This window comes from Phocoena phocoena, chromosome X, assembly GCF_963924675.1.
Source record: "Phocoena phocoena chromosome X, mPhoPho1.1, whole genome shotgun sequence".
Classification (NCBI taxonomy): Eukaryota; Metazoa; Chordata; class Mammalia; order Artiodactyla; family Phocoenidae; genus Phocoena; species Phocoena phocoena.
In genome coordinates this window covers 114,747,335-114,770,746 of record NC_089240.1, presented here as the reverse complement: position 1 = coordinate 114,770,746, position 23,412 = coordinate 114,747,335, and the positions used below count along the sequence as shown (strand labels likewise).

General features: G+C 47.8%; 1 protein-coding gene across 1 annotated transcript in view; it reads right to left on the bottom strand.

The window, feature by feature from the left end:
• VGLL1 (vestigial like family member 1) overlaps window positions 1–15,926 on the bottom strand; it is an 83,305-nt gene extending 67,379 nt beyond the window's left edge. The window contains exons 1-3 of the mRNA XM_065900272.1: window positions 15,725–15,926; window positions 3,716–4,191; window positions 2,214–2,273 (exon numbers count right to left, since the gene is read on the bottom strand). Of these exons, the coding sequence (XP_065756344.1) occupies window positions 2,214–2,273; window positions 3,716–4,191; window positions 15,725–15,926 (738 nt within the window). The remainder of the gene's footprint in view (window positions 1–2,213; window positions 2,274–3,715; window positions 4,192–15,724) is intronic.
• Between the last annotated feature and the right edge of the window lie 7,486 nt (window positions 15,927–23,412).

The window sequence follows — 23,412 nt, the reverse complement described above, 5'->3', positions numbered from 1 at the left end:
GTAAGGCCTTTCACCTGTTTGAGACTCAGTCCCCTCATCTATAAAATGGGCACATTCATTCCTTCCTTCAGTCAGTCAATCCCTATTTACCGGCTACCTCTCGTATAAGGCACCTAGGATGTCCTCATACACGTATCACAAGGTCGTTGTGGGGACTGAGCGGGATGCAGTGTGTGGGATCTGGCTCACAGCCATCACCCACAGGTGGTGTTGCTGTTAATTTGGGCCTGTGAACAATGGAAATCATCAAGTTTTTAGTAATTCTAAGGCTTATAATTTTTAAATGTATAAACTCTTAACAAGTACTTAGGAGACTTGATAACCCTGATATCATTCATTAGGAGGCCAGCAGAGCTCATCCCCTCAGGCAGAGACTTCCAGGAAGGCTGACAAAGCCGTGCTACCTTAAATCTACCTCCTCACCTGGGCACCGCCAATTCCTCCCTGAGGGTGATTTGCGGCTTGCTTGTTTCTGTTTTACAAAATGGTGTCAAACAAAATTAATTTGTACTCTGTCGGCAGATAGATTTTTACCATTTCCTTTTTCGATGTTCTTTTACTGTTTCCAGCATCTGTGCACTCATTCATCTGACACATATGTACCGCCCTCTGTGCCAGGCACTGCCGCAGGTGCTAAGGATGGGGCGGTTCACCCCTCAAAGCTTCGGCCCTCAAAGCCCGGACATCCTAGGGAGGCCTATATATCGTGCTCACCCCCACTCCACACCAAACTGTAAAGTGCCTGAGATCTGGGGCCGTGGTGGCAGCTCTTCCCTTGATGCCTCTCAAACACACAGCACGAGAACAGCTGAAGGCACACAGGATGTCCTCCCAAAAGGCACTTATGTTGTGCCGGGCTCACTGGAGCTAATTTCCATTAGAATGTAAATTCTAAGCATTTACATATATTATTTCAATTAATCCTCACAGAAGCCTGATGAGGTGGGCATTATTTTAATCATCATTTTATAAATGAAGCCACTGAGGTATGGACAGGTGAAGAAACGTGGCTAAGTTCCTAAAGCTAGTAAGTAATGAAGCTGGATTCGACACCAGGTCATGAAAATCCTCATGTCAACCCCTGAGACTGTCCTCATTTGGCATCACTTTCAAATTGAGCGTGGGCCCAGACAGACTCCTAGCCTTTGGTATCAGGCGGCATTTTCTCTGACTGCAGAGTCCCGGGGTGGCCCTATGTTCTAGGCTGAAAACTGAGCATCCGGGAAAGAGCAGGGTAACCCTCATGAATTTGTTCATTTTCCCGCATCACCTTGGTTATCTCACTTAAATCCAGCTCAAAGAACTCAATAGAGCTGCTTTTATAGCCAAATTAGAAAATGGGCAAAACATTTTACAAGATACCAAGTGCACGGGCTCCTTGAGACCAAAATGAAACCTATTCTAGGGATGAAAATACTAAGTAGAAATGGGGGTCATTTCACTTGCTGGAGATCCTGGGTTTGTTTTTTTTTTTTTTTTTTTTTTTTTGAGTTACTGAAAAAACTTTATTCACAGAGCAAGTGTGAAAATGTCTTTTTATTGGTATTAAAAGGGAATTTTAAGGCTGTAATACCAGCTCTTTATTCCTTAAAGGGAAGCAGTTACTATAATGATGTACTTGGAGCCACACGGCTAGTTAGCACCTTCCCTCTTCACTGGGGAACCGTGAAGTCTATTATGTTCCCTCAGGAGGGCAGTTTTCCATGAGAAATTGCTACATTTGTAAAGAACATATTGACCATGATGAAAAGATTTTATCCACATCTACACGATGATGACAAAATTGGACATGACTAAAAGGTTTGGGCAGCCCAATTCTCAGGAACAAAAACTAGAAACAAATGTCATACCCATAAAAATGCCTTGATGTTGTCTGTCGAGCGTGGGAGATCCTGGTTTGTTTGTTTGTTTTTTTTTTTTGCGGTATGCGGGCCTCTCACTGCTGTGGCCTCTCCCGCTTCGGAGCACAGGCTCCAGACGCGTTGGAGCACAGGCTCCGGACGCGCAGGCTCAGCGGCCATGGCTCACCGGCCCAGCCGCTCCACGGCATGTGGGATCTTCCCGGACCGGGACACGAACCTGCGTCCCCTGCATCTGCAGGTGGACTCTCAACCACTGCGCCACCAGGGAAGCCCCGAGATCCTGGTTTTTATGCTACAAGCTTGTTCTCAGGATACAGAGACATGCTATCAAAGGCAGAAGCAGATACTTACTTTCAACTGCAAGGCTGGAACTGGCAGGTCCACCATCAGGGGGGAAATAGATTTTCTTACCTAGGAAAATAGAAAACATGATTGGGAATGAAATCGGGGACTGGGTTAGAAAGTGCCCAGAAGCCCCCCAGGGAACCCCAAATTGCCTCGTCCTCAATTTATAGACACCTGACATTTTATCAGTTGCTACAAAAACAGAGAAGCTTCTGTTTTGAAGGCCCTGTGGGTTTTGTTCCCATGTTACAGGCAATGTTTCTGATCAAGGGTCACTGACTTCCTTAACAGATCCTGGACCATTGGTCACCAATTAATCCGACAGATATCTGCATTAGTAGGAGAGTCTGAAGAGTCGGTAGCAGTCGAGACTTTAGCGCTCAACATTTGAGAATGTGTCTAGAACTTTCAGGAACTGGATAATGCCTGCATGGTGGCTTTGCTATGATTTGCCTGGCATATAGTAGATGCTCACTAAATCTTTGCTGAATTGGATTTGAACTGCACGGGCTTGTTATGTTTGGGAGGTGATGATTTGAGCCATCTGTGTTCTAACCATCTGTTGAGACAGGGCTCTGCTGTGTGTGTACACAAGCATATATACACAGTTGGCCTCATCTGTCCCTCTGAATCCAGCAGGAGCAGATTTTTGAAAAAGAGGACTAGGGTGGGAATTCTCATAGGTTTCCCAAGCATGACATTTTTATGATTTACTCTTTAGGTACATTCCTAATCAAACTGTGGGAATGATGGAGTGGCATTTTAATGGGAAATTGGTTTTCGACATTAGGATGGAGCACAGCACCTGACCTGGGTAGGGCTAGACTGAACAGGCCCTTTGTGTAATATACATACTTGGTTCGGAAGTAAAAGCAGCTTCTAGCAATTTCTTTCAGGCATGGAACACTAGAACCAGATACGTATGGACCAGGGAGCTGGAAAGAAAATTCATCTAGGGTACAGAAAGCCAGAGGATTAAATATCTGTCGGGTGAGTGAGTGAATGAAATGGTGAATGAGCCTTAAGGATGCTTTCGTTTGTGGAGGGGTGTGGGTCTGGGAGCAGAAGCCCCAGACAGTCAGGCACCGTGACGCTCTCTAGGCAGCAAGGGGGCTGCCTCCACAGTCACTTTGAATTTTAATGCGTGGAGCAGATGGATGGTATAGATGGCCCTTGTTCTTGCCTAGGGGTCTGGCATTATTGCAAGTTGCCAACCTGTTTGGAGGATAGAGTTTCGAGCCTGTGGGTATATCCCTGTGAATGCAGGACCCTAAGATTTTAGGCAGCAGCCCATTTTTCTAGGGTAAGTCCAAGTCAGCAGAGCAGGGTGAATACTGGGCCAAGTGCATCTGTCTGGCTATCTATGCAACCCTTTCGTCGTTGAACAGTGACTATCGACGCAGCCTAGTGAAGACAGATGGAACTGAAGCAAAACATTCTATCCCTCAGAAGCCCCGTAGCTGGAGTGGCAGCAAGTAGTCTTCACATCCCATCTCACGCCAACTCACTCTCAACCACAACCAATCAGAGGCAATCCTCCAAGTATCTGGAGGCGTTTCCTTACAGTGGGCTGAGCCGGAAGGCAGGTTGAAGAGCAATCCCATGCTTCCGGCCGTCTGGGCAGAGTTGCCATCCTCCCACGAGGCAGATTCCTGAGGATGGGTTAGGCATCTCTCTGGCTGGAGGAGACTTAGGAGGGGCTCATACTTCCCATCAGGCTGGGTCTCTGGAACCGAGTGCCCAGTGGAAAAGGCATGAGGGTAGCCAAGCTCTGGGAAGCTGGAGCTGGCGAGGGAGGAGAAATGCCTCAGCTCGCCAGGCTGAATGGAAGGGCTCCCGGTCAGGGACACTGGATACTGATCCATAGCCATGGGACCAGATCCACTCAAGCTGCAGCTGGCGGCACCATTTGCAAAAGATACTTCCGGCTGTGGCTTTGTCCACTGAGAAGAGAAACGCCACTGATTTGGAGGCATGCCACTATCTGGGAAGGAAAGATTTAGAAGACAGGTTTATGTATTGTTTTCAAAATGGAATTAGCTTAATTTATTTCTGGTTAATATATACTATTTTTTAATTGTAAAAAAAATCACTCTAAGCATAGTATCCAGAGACTGCCATTGTCTACCTTTAGGTGTACTTCTTTCTAAGATTTGTTTCTATTCATGTATGCACTGTTTTCACATCACATATTGTTTTCAAGGTTGCTTTTGCATTATTAAAATATCGCAAACATCCTCCCATAGCAAAGAATAGAGCCAACGCCAGCTTTTTAAATGGCTGCAGGTATCCCATCATACGGCAGTACATCCCTTGTCCAACTAGCCCCTCAAGGAAACTTTTCTAGAAGTAGAATTACTTGGTTAAAGGTGATTGGTGTTTGTTTGTTGCCGTTGTTTGGCTTTATTTTACAGCTGGTGCTTGGAACACACCGAATAGGAGGACTCCACAGAACTTTACAAAGGGTTTAATACTTGCTTGCATCACACAACTCTAGGGATTGAAACCCCACTTTCAAGAGAGGTCTGGGGCATGGGGATGTTAACAGACTGGACCAAGTTAGCCAGGCAGTTTAGCCAAGTAGGGATCTGAGCTGGAGGGATCAGTGATGGGTAGGGAAGTGGTGGCTTGAACCTCTTCCTGCGAAAGCGAAAGCTCAAGGTCAAGCAGCAACTCAAGTTTCTTCTTGCAAAGTTCTTGTGGACAAGCTAGTGGGGATGGAGTCTCCTTTGGTCTCAGAGACACTGTTCAAACTGCGCCTCTAACAGCTGCTGAATCAGAGTTCTCGAAGAGTCTCGGGCAGCCCGTGACGTGGACGGGTGTTTTCCCCATTCTCAACACCCACTCAGGAGGAGGGGCGGAGGGAGAGAGCGAACTCTGGCAGATGGCGCTTAAAGCCTGGAGGTTCTTATCTGTCCAAGATAATGCAGGGGGCGCGTGGGTGTGGCTGTCAGGCCCCCTCCCCCTCCTCCTGCACCTGTCCCAGTGCCCCTGAATGTTCGATTTGCCTGGATTTTGTCTGAGAGGTCAGCCCAGTGAGACTGGAGTGTCCCACCCACCACCGCAGCAAAACAAGCCCTAACCTACACGGCACAGATACTCTGCCCAACTTTTCCCATCGTTCACGAGAGATGGGCGATGGGTGGCTACTTTTAATGAAGCCAAGGGCAAGGAAACATATGAAGATTTGTTCCTGGGGATGGATGTTACTTTTGAAAACTGTTATCTGCGGGCTAGTAGCAATTCAGGGCACTGTGTCGCACAGACAGAGTGATTAAGCTGACTTAGGCTAATCACTGTGCTTCATATTGAATGAGGGTACAGAACGTGTCCTAAGTACAAATGAGAAAACAATGTGTAGCCTCTGATAACTGGGCAGTTTCCAACTGAACTGGCTTTACAGATCTCATACATAGGACCTAGGTTTTGAACGCTTGAAAAGTGGAAGGCAAGGCCCCAGCGTGTTTTGAGTATTTTAAAAGACTGCTTCCCTTCCAGAATTCTCTGAGTGAAACGTTAAGGGGAGTGGGTGGCGTGCCTTTGGCCAAGGTCACACTTGGTCACTGAGTGCACCAGAGCAGTTTGGCTGGGAGTGTGTGGCCCAATCCCGAATTCACAGCAACCCAACGGTGGGCGCCTTGGGAAAGCCCCTGGCCAGAGCAGGTTTGGGTGCGGTGTCCCGTGGAGCAGAGACCCTAGATTTTGGTGGGCCTCTTTCCCAGGCTGCTTGGGCCAACAGCTTCCAACAACCACGGCCATCTATCCTGGGGACCGCTGGAGTGGCTCCCGGTTGCCACCGCTAGAAGTGGCCCTGGTGACACTTCCTTACCCAAGATCCCCCTCTTAGTTACTTGGGAGATGAGAGGGAGCCCTAGGGAAGAGACTGCTGCCTTCTCAAACCCCAACCTACACTAATGAATGGAGAGCGGGCAAGGAGCTCTTTGGGGACACTTAGGGAAGGCTGGATTTTTCTCATTCTTTTTTTTTCCTTCAAGGTGATGCTAGGCAGTGTTTGTGAAATGTTAACCACCTCCTATCTTGTGATGTCTTGAAGTGGATGCGGCTTTAGTCTTTTTTTAAAAATTAAAGTAAAATTGGCTTACAATATTATTTTAGTTTCAGGTGTATTTTTAGAGATTATACTTCATACAAAGTTACTATAAAATATCGCCTATAGTCCCTGAGCTGTACATTACATCCTTGTAACTTATTTATTTTGTACCTAGTAGCTTGTACCTCTTAATCCCTTTCTCCTATTTTGCCCCTCCCCCTCCCTCCCAGGCTGGATTTTTCTTTCAGTAGGAATACAAAAGGCTTCCATCCCCTCTACTCCAACTCTGAACATGTAGCCCTAGCCTCTTAGTCCCATCCATGCCTCTAGCATTCCTGAGGCCTCTGGTCCTAAGACCAGGTCCTGTTCAGAGAGCGCAAGTCTCCATTTCCCACCCTGCCCTTTTAGGGTGAAAATAGCTAGCTATTCTCTGGCGTCCTAAGCAAACCCAGAGGCACCACCCATGCCACCCATAGACACTGCTGAGAACCCCAGAACCTTCTAGAAAGCACCTTCAGGCATCAGAGTTTGCTTCCACCCCAGAGGACCCTCCCTCCACTCTATCCTTGCATGGTGGTCCCGTCTCCCTGTTCCAGACTAGTTTCTGGACACACCAACTTCAATGTCACCCCCTCAGAGAGGCTCTCCCTCAGCTGCCAATGTCCAGGGTGTTAGCCTGCTACTCTCTGTGACTATGCCCTGCTTATTACCCTCCGTGGCATAAGCCTAACGTGATTCCATTCCCTCCTGCCCTCCTTCCCTATTGGTCCTCCCCACCAGCCGGTAAGCTCTAAGAGGACTGAGATCCCTTCTCTTCTGTTCACCATCACATACTCAGGAACTTGCACAGTGCCTGGCACAGAATGGGCCCTGACTAAACGTTACTGTAATGAGGGCACGCCCACGTGTGCCCTCACACGTGCACAGGCATGCTGGCACACACACACACACACACACACACACTCACAGTCCCCACTAAATCCTTCTCTGTGGACGAGAGCAGCACGCAGAGGGTCTAAGAGCACAGACTTTGAGGCCATACAGGCTGGGAGTCCAATCCCAGCTCTGCCACCTCCTACGTGTGTGACACCGAGCTTGTCCCCTCCCGTCTCGGAGCCTCTTGGGGCTGTTGTGAGATGGAAGGGGACAATCCATGTAAGGCGTTTGGCACGGTGCCCGGGACCTAGTAGGCACTCAAGAAGTGAGAGCTGTTGCTGTGGTTACTATTAGTATTATTTTGGTTTAGAAACGCAGTGTAGGCTCACATTCACGGGTTTCTCCCCTGGTCTGCAACACTCCACAGAATCAACCAGGAAAAAGCAAATTGGTAATGCATGAGGCCTGAGGAGCCTCCTTGCCCTCAGTCAGCACAGAAGGGAGGGCAGGAAAGGACAGAGCCAAGGCGTCTGGGAAGCAGTGGCAGCCGCAGCGCTTCAGGGCTGACGTGGAGGATGGAGTAGGTATTGGCTATGAGAGAGATTTCAGAAGCCTTGGCTTGGTGTGTACATTCCCAGAAATAATCCATCAGAGGTGGGCAGGAACAACTGTACCTCTAGAAGAGCTTTTGTTTACTGCGCACTTACTGTGGGCCAGGCTCTTTGTCTAGCATTCTGGATGCATCTCCCGTGAGCTTCACAGGAACCCAGATGAGAAAATAGTGGTTAAACGAACTCGCCTAAGGTCACACATAGCTAGCAGGTACTCAGCCAGCCACTAATCATGCTTATAATGACTAATATTTATTGAGCACTTCCTGTGTGCCAGACCCTTTGCTAGGGGCTGTCACGTGAATTATCTTACTGAATCTTCAGACCAACCTATTGGTTAATGCTCACCATGCCCATTTTCCTGTTAAGAAAACTGAGGCTCAGAGAGGCAAATGACTTGTCCAAGATTCCACAGCTAGTAAGGGGCAGCTGTTCACAACCAGATCATTTGATTCTAGATACTGAGCTCTTAGCCACTTTCAAATACTAGTATACTCTCTATGTTTAATCTCCTATTTTCAGTTGGGAAAGGGAACCTGGATAATCAGCAAAAGACTAGGTAACCCAGGCAGGAGGCCATGAAGGAGGGGGTGGGACTGAATAGCTGGCTGAATCTCAGCCTCAGACTTCATTCACTGGTTCTGTCTCCCATAATTGCAAGAATGCAGCGAGCCTGCGCTCTCACACACTCCCGTGGCTGGACGGGGGGCAGATGGGCGTAACACTTCTGGGAGCAATTTGTCAGTAGCTATCGAAACCCCAAAATTTGAGTGGACTCTGATGCAGTCATTCTACTTACAGCAATTTATTTTAAGAATATAAGCAATGATGCCTGCAAAAATTGAGCTACAAGGATATTCGATGTGATATTTACATATAGCCAAAGACTGGCAACAATCTAAATGTCTGAAAATTTTAATAGATTTGGTACATCTATAAAAAGGATAGTCTTGAGCCATAAAATGATGTTGTAGTAGAACATGTAATGGCAATAAAGATACATACGGCTTATCGTCGGTTAAAAAACCAAGTTACAAGCCATGATGTGCAAAATGATGTTAGGTTGTAAAACTTAGTATGTGCACATAGATGCACATGTGGTTTTGTGTCCTGAATGCTTCTGTGTTTTCTAAAGTTTCAAAACTTGACACATTATTTTTGTGATTAGAAAAATTTAGTTAAGTAAAAATTTATGAACGCACTTGACTCAGTGAACCTGTCACAGCTGTGAAATAATTGCCCGATTACCTTCCGCCCATCTTTTCCTCCTTCTTTGTCCCCTGTCTCCACCTTTAATATAAATGCTGTTTTATGATGAAGTTGAAGCCGAGATCCCTCTGAACACACACACATATCTTGCCCCACGAAGGTCCCAACTTTGACCTGCCCGATGTGCACACACTGACTCTCCCCTCTCTACCATCTTGGCTGGTGGCACTTGTCTCTGATTCATTCATCCCAGAAACAAAGAAGATATTCTTTGTATTAGCCGATGGCTGAAATAACACCAGAGGCAGAGACAGCTTATGGAGGACAGTCCTGTTCCAGGGCACCCAGTCCTATTCAGTCCCACCCCCTCCTTCATGGCCTCCTGCCTGGGTTACCTAGTCTTTTGCTGATTATCCAGGTTCCCTTTCCCAACTGAAAATAGGAGATTAAACATAGAGAGTGTACTAGTATTTGAAAGTAGCTAAGAGCTCAGTATCTAGAATCAAATGATCTGGTTGTGAACAGCTGCCCCTTACTAGCTGTGGAATCTTGGACAAGTCATTTGCCTCTCTGAGCCTCAGTTTTCTTAACAGGAAAATGGGCATGGTGAGCATTAACCAATAGGTTGGTCTGAAGATTCAGTAAGATAATTCACGTGACAGCCCCTAGCAAAGGGTCTGGCACACAGGAAGTGCTCAATAAATATTAGTCATTATGAACATGATTAGTGAGAGTCCTAATAGGCATTAACTCTCTGGCTGGGGTGTCGTCAGGGTCTACAAAGGCAACATAATGGAATAGTCAAGAGACTGATTCTGGAGTCTGACTGACCTGGGCTTCAATCTCTATCACTCACTGGGCTGTGTGACCCGTCCCATCACTTACCCTCTCTGGGCTGCAGTTTCCTCCTCTGTAAAGTGAGGCTATTAACACCCACTGTAAAGTGGTTTTCTGAAGTACAGCACGCATGTAGGAAAATGCACAAGTATGAATGTGCAGCCGGGGGAAAAATTTTTCACGAACTGGGTGATGAGTACCCAGATCAAGGAACAGAGTATGACGGTCACTCCAGAAGCCTTCCTCAGCCCCCTTTCCCATCACTAAACCCCTCCAAATGTAACCCCTCTCCTGTCTCCTAACACCACAGATTCTGTTTACACAGCTTTGACCCTTATCAATTGTAGTGGATTTAAAGGACTGAAGTGAATGCAGTTACAGCACAGCACCTGGCACCCAGTGTGGCTCCCTGTAAGTTAGTTCAGAGTCCTCTCCCTCATTGGGAAGGAAGACACGAAGTCATCAGGGTTCACAGGGGCCATAAACAACTAGCATGACTATACCTCATGTAGAAATTCACAGTAAAACAGAAACCCAAGACACGGAAGCAACCTAAATGTGCATCGACAGAGAAATGGATAAAGAAGATGAGATACACACACACACACACACAAATGGAATATAACTCAGCCATAAAAAAGAACGAAATAATGCCATTTGCAGCAACATGGATGGACCTAGAGATTATAATACTAAGTGAAGTAAGTCAGAGAAAGACAACTATCATATGCTATCACTTATATGTAGAATCTAAAAAATGATACAAATGAACTTGTTTACAAAACAGAAACAGACTCACAGACTTAGAAAACAAACTTATGGTTACCAGAGGGGAAAAGGGGGGAGGGATAAATTAGGAGTTTGGGATTAACAGATACACACTTCCATATATAAAACAGATAAAAAACAAGGTCCCACTGTATAGCACAGGGAACTCTATGAACTATATTCAATATCTTGTAAGAATCTATAAGGGAAAAGAATCTGAAAAAGAATAGATCCATATATATGTATAACTGAATCACTTTGCTATACACCTCAAACTGATACAACATTGTAAATCAACTATACTTCAATTTAAAAAAATTTTTTTAAATAAAAAAGAAAGGGAAGGAAGGAAGGAAGAAACCCAGCGTTTCTTCCCCACCCCGACTGGATTCTGGAGGGGGAAAGAGAAGGAGACTGGCTATAAAAGACCTCTGAGGGCTCAGGCTGTACGTATACCTTCTTCTCAGCAGCCCTTGAGCATGTTGCCAGGCCTAGGGCTGGGCTCGAGGCTGGGATAGGAAGAATACAGGGTGGTAGTGTACCAGAACTGTGACCCCAGAAATAGTAACTTCTGAAGCTTCTCGAGTTACCTACTCTAAAAGCCCCAACATCCTTCTAAAAGGGAGATAATTCAAAGATACTTTCAGCTTGTGTTTTCTTTTCTACAAGTAGGGCCAGTATAAATTATACCTAAGTAAATAAAAAAGTAACTTTGATTTGAGAAAAGCAGCCAGGAAGTTCAACGGCATTTCCTAGCCATACGGGCCTCAGTGTTTGGGCTTTGCGTATTTGGCCTGACAGAGCACCCTTAGAATGTGGGTGAGGCCGCCATGGGAGCCCATGAATGGAAGCCTGTTCTCCGTGTGGCTTAGCTGAGGCCTCAGTAGGGCCAGGCAACCTGGGACTGGCCTGAAGAGGCTGAGAGGATGCTAAGGGTCAGTAATGAATTTCCCACTATTTTCGAAGCTACGTGCATCTCATGTAACACTTCCAGTGAGAACAACTGCGGACCCGCCTTCTTTCAGGGGACCCTCCCCGGAGGCAGCAGAGCTTATGAGAAACTTGACTCCTAACTGCGATAAGAGAGGCCTTGAGGAAGACGGACTTTCTCCTTCATTTGTTCAACAGCTAGACGAACGAACATTGGCCTAGCCCCTACCACGCGCTGCGAGGGAGACACATTCTTCACAGTCCCGGGATCTGTGAGACTCTCACACGGAAAATGCAACAACCCAGAAGGTAGGTGGAGAAGAAAGCCGCCTCTCTGTTTGGCCTGGGAAGGCTGGCTTGGGCAAGATATAAGGCCATGTCCAAGTTCCCTTGGCGGGCAGGGGCTTCACAGAATACACAGCAAAGTCAGAAGGCATAAGAAACAGGGCAGCAGCCACCCAACAGAAGCACCTGGACAACTTGGGGGCTGACGGGAGGGGCCTGCTGCTTTGATCCTGATGTTTTGAAGGTGGGCCCTCGTACCCACTGTAGCCATTCAGAAACACGCGTCAAGCCTTCACACCACCACCGCAAAAGTAACTACCACCTACATGGCATTTACTATGTGCCCCTTGACATGCGTTATCTCATCGATTCCTTCTCTAGTTCAATAATACTCAGTTTTACAGATGAGGCAACGGAGGCCCAGAAAGATGAAGTGCTGTGCCCTGAGATCACATGGCTGATCAATGGTGAAGCAGGCCCCGCCTCAGGCTGCCTGGTTCTAAAGCCATACACCAAATGAATCTCTCTACAGTGACTCCATAATTGACAGAATCAACACCTTGTGATCCAAGTCACAACTTCAGGGGGCTTCCCTGGTGGCGCAGTGGTTAAGAATCCGCCTGCCAATACACGGGACACAGGTTCGAGCCCTGGTCCGGGAAGATCCCACATGCTGCGGAGCAACTAAGCCCGTGTGCTACAACTACTGAGCCTGTGCTCTGGAGCCTGCGAGCCACAACTACTGAGCCTGCGCTAAGAGTCCGTGAGCCACAACTACTGAGCCCATGTGCCACAACTACTGAAGCCCACGTACCTACAGCCCGTGCTCCACAACAAGAGAAGCCACCGCCATGAGAAACCCACGCACCGCAACGAAGACCTGATGCAGCCATAAATAAATAAATAATTTTTTTTAAAAAAAAAGAGCTCTACAAATCACGATTTCATTCATTCACGAAATATTTATTGAGCACCTTCCATGTGTCAGACATTAGGCTGGGTACTTGGAAAACATCAGTTAACAGGTTGAGTCCCTGCTGCCACAGAATTCAGAGTCTAGTGGGTAGGAAGAGCTAAGAAACACATAAATATATAATATGCCACATGGTGACAAATGCTAAGAGAAATAAAACAGGGTAAGACAGAGAGTGACAGGGTGGGGACTTCTATTTTTTAAATAGATTGTTCAGGGAAGGCCTGTCTGAAAAGATGACATTCCAATGGAGACTTGAATGAAGTAAGGGGAAGTCATGCCGTTATCTGGGGAAAGAGCATTTCAGGAAGAGGGGAGAGGAAGTGCAAATGGCCTGAGGCAGAACTGTACTTGTCAAGTTCTACAAAGAGAAAGGAGGCTACACTGGAGTGAGGGAGGTGGGAAGTGGCAAGATATGAGAGCAGAAAGATGACAGGGGCCCAGGCCAGGGAGGTCCTCATTAAAGACCTTGGATTTGATTCCAAGTGAGATGAGAAGCTAGTGGAGGATTTCAAACAGAAAAGTCATATGGTACGACTTTCAATTTAATGGTATAGACTGAAGTGGGGCAAGGGCAGCAGCAGGGAGACTGGTGAGGAGGCTGCTGCAAAATTCCGGGGGGGGCTTCCCTGGTGGCGCAGTGGTTGAGAGTCCGCCTGCCGATGCAGGGGACACGGGTTCGTGCCCCGGTCCGGGAAGATCCCACATGCCGCGGAGCGGCTGGGCCCGTGAGCCATGGCCGCTGAGCCTGCGCGTCCAGAGCCTGTGGTCCGCAACGGGAGAGGCCACAACAATGAGAGGCCCGCGTACCACAAAAAAAAAAAAAAAAATTCCGGGGCGGGGGTGTGGAGACGGCTTCGCAGACCGAGGGGACAGCAGTGGAGGTGAGGACACGTGGTCAGAGCTCGGATATATTTTGAAGGTAGAACTTACAGAATTGTTCGAAGGATTGGATGTGGGATATAAGATAAAGAGAGCAGTTAAATATGACTCCAATTAATTGGAAGGATGCAGCTGCCACTTATGGACGGAGCAGGGTGACGGGGAAACTAAGAGTTCAGCTTGGGACCTGTTTGGTTTGAGATTCCTATTAGCTCTGTGAAATGAAGGTATCAAGTAGACAGCTGTGTGGATAGGTCTGAAATCCAGTCTGGGCTAGAGATACGCATTTGGGATTGACCAGCACATAGACGGTATTTATATAGATGGTATTTAACACCAAGAGACTGGAAGAGATCCCCTAGGGAGTGAGTGTAGAGAGAGAAATTGTCTGAGATCGGAGTTCTGGGGCCCTCAAATGTTTAGGAGTTGAAGCGTTGAAGAGGAGAGGACATCCAGCAAAGGAGACAGGAGGGTAACCAGGAAGCCAGGAGGAAAAGCATGAGGGTGTGACGTTATGGAATCCAAGTGAAGGAGGTATTTACAAGAGAGAGCAATCGACTGCAGCAAACGTTGCTGATGATGGCTCAGCTAAGATGAGGACAGAGAAGGAACATTTGGCTTTGGAAAGTGGAGGTCCCCGGCTAGCCTGGATAAGAGTCGTTTCAAGGCGTGTTGAGGATGAAAAACAGAGTGGAGTGGATTCAAGAGAGCAGGAGAGGAGAGGAAGAGGACGGAGAGTCCACGGACACCAGTTGTAAGTCTTGCTGCAAAATGAAGCGAAGAGATGTGACAATAAGCCAAGAGTTGGTTTTATCTCAGGTTGAGTTTACAAGGCAAGCAGGATAGAAGAAGTGAGGGACTATGGATTGCTGGCGCTGACAAAGAAGGGATTGTAATGTATCCAAGCCAAAGTGTTCAGAACTAACCCAGAGTCAAATACCCAAAGTGAGCAGACTTGTCTAGGCATGAAGAGCCTGCGGTTTTGACCCTTCCCAGGAGCCAGTTAGATCCTGTGAATCCCACTTACCGCATGTCAATTCCCCAAACGACTCAAGAGCAGCCATTCCTGCCGCTGCTCTAAAGCGCTCAGCACACCGTTAGCACACCTCCCCGCTGTCCACCCAGCCCCTGGTGCCCAGTGTTTCCTTTAGGATCTGCTGCTGCTACACCCCCTTCCACATGTTTCCTGAAGTCCCAAGAGTCTCTGAGAAAATCACGTCCCCTGACTGGAAAAGTTATTTCTGGGAGAGAAGCAAATTCTGAAAAGCTATATCAGCTAATACACCCACTCCCTGCCCAGACTGAAAGAGTCTGGCCAGCCAGGGTGTTGGCGTCTGAAAGCAGAGGTCCCACTTGGAGGCATTCAGCACGTGAGCGCGGCACCTTTTGACACAGCTGTCTTGAAATGTGTTTTGAAAAGAAAGAATGCTTATTATTAAAAAAAAAAATTACCCAAGAGCTTGTGCAATAGACACCCCTGATGCTGTTAAGGGTGGGGAGAGGGATGCCGCCAGACAGTTCATTTGCCTCCCTCTGGCCCTGGCCCTGCTCCCCAGAGCACCCACTATTAATTGAGAGGAGGCTGGGTGTACACGCGGGGGACACGCATGCTCTTATCACAAGTCCTTTGGTGTTCCTGACCTGTCAGACAAAAGTAGTAGTAATAATAATAGTACAGGCAATGGTGCTAATAATAAACAGTTGTGGCGCTCTTGCTGTACACTGAGTAGTGAGTTCAGCACTTAACACAATTGAGGACGTAAGGGAATAGGTATATCAATTTGATTAAACAGTGTCCTTTTTGTTTTTTGGCCATGCCACACGGCTCGCGGGGATCTTAGTTCCCCAACCAGGGATGGAACCCATGCCCCCTGCAGTGGAAGCACAGAGTCGTTACCACTGGACCATCAGGGAATTCCCTAAACAGTGTCCATTTTCATGTGAAACTTCTGAGAAAAGGGTGTGGCTTCTCACTAGACAGTGTGACGTGCCTTCAGGAAATATACACACGTCTAAGAGCACTGAGGGCATCAGAACTGGTCTTTCCGTGATAGCCCGATAGGTAATTCCAGCCCCACTCTCCCGACATGCTCACCATTCCTCAGGATCACATCTCCGCTCTGGCTGGAAGGGCTGAGTCCCTGGGGGCTCTTGACATTGCCCAGAGCTCTGGAGAAGTGTTCGTCCACTACGCTGCTAATGTCCCCTTGGAAATAGGTGAAAAGGACACAGCGGGAATTCCATTCAGTCTTGATAGGGCTCTGCATCTGGACGGCGGTCTTCCTCACTTCTTCCATCGTGACACAGGGGAGAGCTGCGGAGCAAACGCAAAATGTCACTGGTACTGTTTTTCCAAGCGGCTTGGCTGTAGTTTGGAGAAGCAGCGTCCTTGAGGGCAAGCAGTTTGCTCCTAAGGTTCGGGCTCTCTCACTGGGGCCCTGGGTAGCTGCGCAACTGCTGAGTTCAGGAAACAAGACAGAGCTCTACCAAGTCCTGAAGCGACCCTCTCTTACAAATGAAAAAGATTGTCTGGGAGCATGATTAGAAGAGCATCAGGAAATGAAAAAGAAAGAGAGGGAGGGAGGGAGGGAGGAAGGAAGGAAGAAAGAAAGAAAGAAAGGAAGGAAGAAAGGAAGAAAGAAAGAAAGAAAAGAAAAGAAAAGAAAAGAAAGAGGGAGGGAGGGGAGGGAGGGGACACTGAGACCAAAGAGTGGAGTAACTTGCCTTCTGGGGAAGTGCCTGCCTCCCGCGAAAACCACGTGGAGATCCCCCTGAACAAGGGCACTGAGTACCCCAGTAGAGCTTGGCTAAGCGATCCAGTGGGTACTGACAATTTCAGGTTCCCTAATAAGCACTGCTTTCCACCTTGGCGACTTCCATGCAGGAGCATCAAACACATCAAATTCTCCCTCCCCTCTGAAGCCATAATCTGTGTTCGATGGGGTCCTGCACCCACCCCCACCCCATCTTAGAAACTAGCAATTACAGACAACACCAGTTCTGAGGCCTCCAGACAGATATACTCTGCCCAGAGTCATTTAGAAAATGTCAGAGCTTTAAGTCCAGGTCCAATTGACTCTGAATCCCATATATATTTTTTTTTTGGTCGCACCGCATGGCTTGCAGGATCTCAGTTCCCCAGTCAAGGATTGAACCCGGGCCACGACAGTGAAAGCCCGGAATCCTAACCACTAGGCCACCAGGGAACTCCCAGACAGATATACCCTGAAACAAATGCAGAGAACATTTTTCACACTAATATTTTGTGGCGACATTGGGGAAAAGCGCTCTGTTCACCACGCTTCCTCCGCGCCTAGAACGGTGCCTGATGTCTAGCTTAATACTGAACAAACGCGCAACAGCCGTTGGCTAAATGGCCTTGAACTTGGCCTCCATCATTGGATTCTGCCTGTGAGCTCCTTGAGGGCAGAGGCTGTCCTTTTGGTCACCTCTGGCCATCCAATCCGACTTGCCCTGATGCATATAATGCAAATAACTAGAGTTTAACAGCTCTTCTCCCTCCCTAGTCTCTGAGATCCTCGAGGATGGGGGCCATTTCTTATTCATTTCTTTATCTCTAGCACCTGACACTAAGTAAACAACGGGCTGAGTGATGAAATGCCATTTCGTGCAGTAAGAGCACAAAGCAAGGGAATCACACCAGTCACAGGTTAGAGGACCTGGGCTTGCCCTCGGCTGGGTGTGTGCCTTTGGGGGAAATCACAGAGCCTCTCTGGGCTTCAGATTCCTCTAGGGTAAAATGAAGAGGTTGGGGTGTATGAATTCTGCAGCCTGTTCTTTTATGGTCCTGCCAGAAGTGCTAACAGATTATGATGAAACATTACGAGGGAACCTGGCAGTGAGCAGAGGACCCTTACTTAAAAGTTCTCCTTTCGGAATCCCAGCCTCAGTCATGGCTGGATTCTCTTGTCTCCAGAAGCCTCTGATTGAGCACGTCGATCTGTTTCCCCCGGGTGACAACCATGCTAATAAGTAAGCATCACAGGTACTACCTGAAAAATGAATCCACTGTATCCTTATTTCAAAACACATGGGAGCAACCGCTTTGAAAAACTGGCGGTTTCTTCTAAAGTTAAACGTACACTTAACCATGTGACCCAGCAATCCCACTTCTAGGCACATGTAACCAAGAGAAATGAAAACAGATATCTGCACAGAGACTTCTACATGTTCTCACCGGCTTTATTTATAGTAGCCAAAAAGTGGAAACAACACAAGTGTCCGTCACCAGGAGAATAAATAAACTAGCTGGGACACTTTCATACAATGGAATGTTCGTCAGCCATAAAAAGGCACAGACTACCAATCCACCCAACAGCATGGATGAACCACTAAAGCATTAAGCTGAGTAAAAAGAGCCAGACGCAAAAGACCACATATTGTATGATTCCACTTACACGAAACAGGCACAAATAATCTACGGTGATAAAAGAACAACGGTCGCCTGCGGGGTGGGGCTTGGAAAGGGGTGAGAGGGAACTCGTAGGAGTGTTGGAAATGTCTTACAACCTGAAGAGGGTGAAGGTTACACGTGGATGTAGACATTTGTCAAAACTCATCAAATTGTGCACTTAAGATCCGTGCATTTCACTGAAGGCAAATTATTCCTCAGTGAAAAAGCATATATTATCGTCAGATACTTGGACTCATAGAAATAAAGCAAAGGTGTAATCCTTGGGCACGTTACGCGGTAAGTCAAAGACTTTCAAGAGGCAAACTTGTAAAAATAGAGAATAAAATGGTCGTTCCCGGGGATGGGGGGCAGGACCAATGTTGTTTAAGGAAACAAACATGCCATGAGTAGTGAATAAGTCCTAGAGCTCTACTGCACGGCGCAGTGAAAGTAGACAACAATATTGTATTATAGTTATCAAACTTTCTAGGAGACTGGAACTTAATTATTTCAACCACTAACAAGAAAGGATAACTACGCATCATGATAGAGGTGCTAATTGATAGCTCCGATGGCAATCATAAGACAACACATAAGTTTATCACATTAGCGTGTTGTACACCTTAAATCTACAGAATGTTATACGTCAAATATATTTCAAAAAATAGCAAATCAAATAAATAAGGCGACAGTGTTGTGAATGACGAAGTAACGATAAATGTGGACGCAGCCCTTCTTCTAAAGCGGCAGTTTACAGAAGACCTACTCTGTGTCGGAAGCTACAGATATACTTTCTCCAATCTTTACAACCTTCAAGGAGGTATTCTTGTCCCCATTTTATAGATGACCAAATTCAGGCTTCGAGAAGGGAAATCGAGGGCCCAGGCCACGCAGCTCGGTGGTGGCAAAGCTGGGGTTTGAACTCAGGTCTCCCTGACTTCAGTGTCTGGCCTTTTCTCCCCATCCCTTTCTAACTACCTGGTGGGGCTAACCGTCCGTTCCCCTCCACGGGACTCGCACCAGGACCCTAACCCAGCTCTCTGGCTCCCCGTCGGGCGTGCAGGCAGGCGGCCCGTGCGCTCTCGCACACATCTTCTGGAAGCCTGTACCGGCAAGGGCCGCTTGGCGCCTTTGTGGGTTTTGCCCTCTTACCCTCTCGTCAGTGGCCACTTCTCTAGCTCAGGCTTGACCCAGCCTGCCATCTCTCTTTGCTAAGTCTCCCTGAAGCCACGAAAAGAGCCGGCCAGACCCTTGGGACATCAGGGCGGTGAAGCACGCTCCCAGCCCCCGTGGTAAGAGACCACAGGCTAGCTCCATAGCGATAGAGCAGGTCAGAGCACCGTCTCAGCGCCCTCACCCGGGGGGCTCAGACCTTACACAACTGCTGATCCTGAATAAACCCCAATACCTGCCCGTGCCCCTCTCTTCTCCTCACCAAACACATGACACATACTCGAAAGGAAAGCCCTGGGTTACGTCTCTGGATCCAGCTGACAAGCAGTTCTCCGGACTGTACTCAGAGCTCAGGGGCGAGGATCTGTATTTGCGGGCGATTCAAATTCTGAGAACTGTTATCCGATTTAATTCTTTCATCCCCACACGAAGCCTCCTTGAGGGCTCTCTTCTTCATTCGGTAGTGAATTGGTGGGGTGGGTCTGACTTAGAAGGGGGGCCGCAAAGCTGGAACTAATGGGAGGTCAACGAGGCAGAAGAAAGGGTGGGACTTTTCCTAGCCAAGATGTTTCTGTATCGACGCCTGGCTTTGTAGCGAAAGTCTCTTGCTGACAAAACCCTCGGCCTTGTCCAAGCTTTGTCAGCTGTGCCGTTCGAACAGCAGAACTACAAAGGCCCGCTGTAACTTGCAGTTTCCCCAACGCACAAAATATCAAGACACCGAGTAGGCATCAAAATACTGCCCGGTCTTCTGCAAAAATATTTTAACATGGAATCCAAGAGGAACGGTTTGACCTGACTTCTACCAGGCTGCCTACCTTGACGTGCTTACCACCCTTCTGCGAAATGGTACCCAGCACCCCGGCGGTGGGATGGGGAGTCAAAGAGGTGATCACCTGGAACAAAAACCCCAACGGGACCGGACTGTATCTCACTGAACAGAGCATGAGATGCCCTCCACCGCCACCCCGCCCCCAGCCCCGATTCCTTCCTAGTTGAATTCCCATCCCTCCTGTCTCCCCCAAAGTCCCCACCTTCTCTTACCTTAATTCTCGACCATCGGCGGAGACACAGGAAGATGCTATGGCCGGGCAAACGTACCTTTTGATGGCCGGAGCCGCCTGGCCCGTTTTAGAGCAGCTCAGTGCTGGCCCGAGCAGGGCCTGGCGATCTTGTGCCCTCCCCTGGCTACTTTCTACCCTTCTAGCAGAGCCTAAACGAGGCATTTCCTGCTAGCTATCTATTAAGAATGCAGAAAATGTACTCCAACAAGTCAATCGGGTTGGGCACCTGCAGGAATGAGGAAAATAGGTAGTTCTTTTTTTTTATTTCTTTCTTTTTGCATTAAAAAAAAAGCACTTAGCGATATTGTCTCTTAAAGTGGGCGGCCAATTGTTTGCCCGGAAACCACACACAGAGTAGTAATGTCTGAAGCCTCAGTGGTGGGGCTGGGATCCAAGTGATGTGACTTTCAGTCTCTGGAACAGAGAGGAAGTTTGGCTCGTCTCTAGTTTCTTCCTCTCTCCCCTTGGGAAGAGAAGGGGAGCCCAGCCCCTTAGGATTCTGGACTTTCTCAGGCTTCCAGGGGCCCAGAGGGACTGAGGACTTCTCCAAACCGGCAAGAGATGGAGCAGTTCAGGACTCCAGCTGCAGGTTTGGAGCAAAGGAGTCCCAGCCCTCATCCAGAAAAATCTTCAATAGTACCTCAGTAAGTGGCACCATCATTCAGACCCCAAAGCCTGGAGCCGTCCTTTGCTTCTCCCATTCTCTGTTTCAATCATATTAATTTAACAGATATTTATTAAACACCTACTCTATACCAGGCATTATTCCGGGAGTTCTGTTCCATAGTAAACAAAACAGACCGAATCCCTGCTTTCCTGGAATAAATATACACACGTTCTATGTTTGTACGTTATGTGGACTTGTCAGATGGCAGTAAGTACAAGGAGAAATTAATCAGGAAAACGAAGCAGAGACAGGGAATAGGAAGTGTCTCATTTATCCAAGGCGGTCAGGAAAGAATTTTCTGATAAGGTGACGTTTGATCAGAACCCCGGGTGGGGGGGGGAACCATGTTGTTACCTGCTTTCCTGATATCTGAGGGAACATCTAATTCAAAAGGCAGGTTCACACCTGGCTTGTTCACAGTAGAACGAGGTGGCCAGTGCATCTGGAGAGGCGGAGGGAAGAGAGATGGGGCCACAGCACAGACAGCCTCTCCCGCCATGCTTAGGCTGTAGGCTTTTCCTCTAAGTGAGAAGGAAACCTGTTGATGATTTCCATCCTTTCTCGCCACCTCCACCTTGCTCACCCTCGTCCAAACCCCCATCACTTCTCCCCCGGACCACAGCCTCCTAACTGACTCAGTACTTCCACCCTTCGCCCTTTCTAATCCTTCACCCCAAGACAGCCAGAGTGATCGTTTGAGGACACGCATCAAATCCTGTCACTCCTTGTTGAAAATCTTCCAGTGGTGCTTGTTCCTGGCCCGTGACCCGCCCCCCTCCCCTTTGCTGTCTGTCCTCATCTCTTACCACCGTCCCCTTCGCTCCACTCCAGCTCCACTCACTCCTGACTGGTCCTTGAACAAGTTAAACACCCTGTCGTCTTCACACTGACCGTTTTCTCTCCCCGGGATGCTCACCCCCCTGACACTCTCCTGACTTGCCCTCCCCTTCATTTAAACCTGGGCTCAGTCACTTCTTCCGAGAAGCCTTCCTTCATCATCCTATCCACGTCAGCAGCGTCTCCCACTCTCTGTCCTCTTACCCCACGTCCTATTTCTTCACAGCACTTTTCATCTCTGGACGTCATATTGCATATTTATTTATTTACAGTTGGTTGCCCCTTCTAAAATCATGCCTGGTATATGGTAGGGGCTCAGTAAATATCTGTTGAGTGAATGAATGAGTAGTGGAGGGAGAGAAATTATTCAGGTATTGACACAAATAGACAACCACAATGGTAATGAACCAATATCTGGTGCAGGAGAGCCTGTGATGAGGAACCCTGACTCCATCAGCGAAGGTAGGGTTGTCTTCCTCGCGCAAATAATGCTCCAGCTGAGATCCAAGAGGCTGAGAAGGAGTTAACCACGTAACGAAGGGAGGCGTGACTGGTCCAAGCGGAGGAAACAGCCTGTGCAGCAGCCCTGTGGCGGGAGGGGCCTGGGAAATATGAGTCATAGGGAAAAGGAATGGAGACAGTGGGAGAGAGCGTGGTGCAAGGTGAGCTGGCAAGGTAAGCAGGGGGCCAGAGCAAGAAGGGCTTCGCAGGCCCTACTGAAGAATTTTGTCTCTTTCCTAAGCAGCAGCAGAAGAGGAAGCTATTTAAAGGTTTTTTGGAGATGCGTGTTGAGGAGAGTGGGGAAGGGGAGGGAGTGGGAAGTGATATAATCAGGTGTGCATTTGTTTTCTTTTTTATTTATATTTTATATATCCCACGGCTTGCACAATCTTAGTTCCTCAACCAGGGATCGAACCTGCACCCTCGGCAGTAGGAGCGCAGAATCCTAACGACTAGACTGCCGGGGAAATCCCCAGATATGCATTTTGAAAACCTCTCTCTGACCGCAGTATAGAGAAAGGATGAAGGAGCACATGGCCATGAATAGACCAGTTGGAGGGCTGCTCGCGTGGTCTAGGGGAAAGATGATGGTAGCTGCATCTGGGGGTTGAGGTGGAAGCAGAGAGAAGTGGATGGACTCAAGATGTAGTATTTAGAAAATAAACTCGACAGATTTGATACCGAATTGGATATAGGGAATGAGGGGTCTCAAGGATAACTCCTAGGTTTGTGGGTTGCATAACTTGATTGATTAGAGCACCTTTCTGAGCTATGAAACATCGCAGGTGTGTCTTCTTTACGAGAGGAAATAAAGATTTCTGTCTGAACATGTTGATTTTGAGGAATCTTTGAGCTATCTAAGAAGGGATGATAGTAGTCAGTAGGGAGAGAGGTCTCAGTTGGAGCTATAAACTTGGAAGCCGATGTTATGTAGACGGTCATGTTATGTAGACGGTCTAACTCACCCAGGGAGAGTAGAGAGTGAGACATAAAAAAGAACTAAACCACTCTAAAAATACGGGGGGAAGAAAAAGAACAAAGACCTGCTCGTGTAACGGCGACATTTACCGGCCAGGTGGAAGCAATGAGCCGGCAGACATTACTGAGAAAGAATGGCAAAGGAGGGA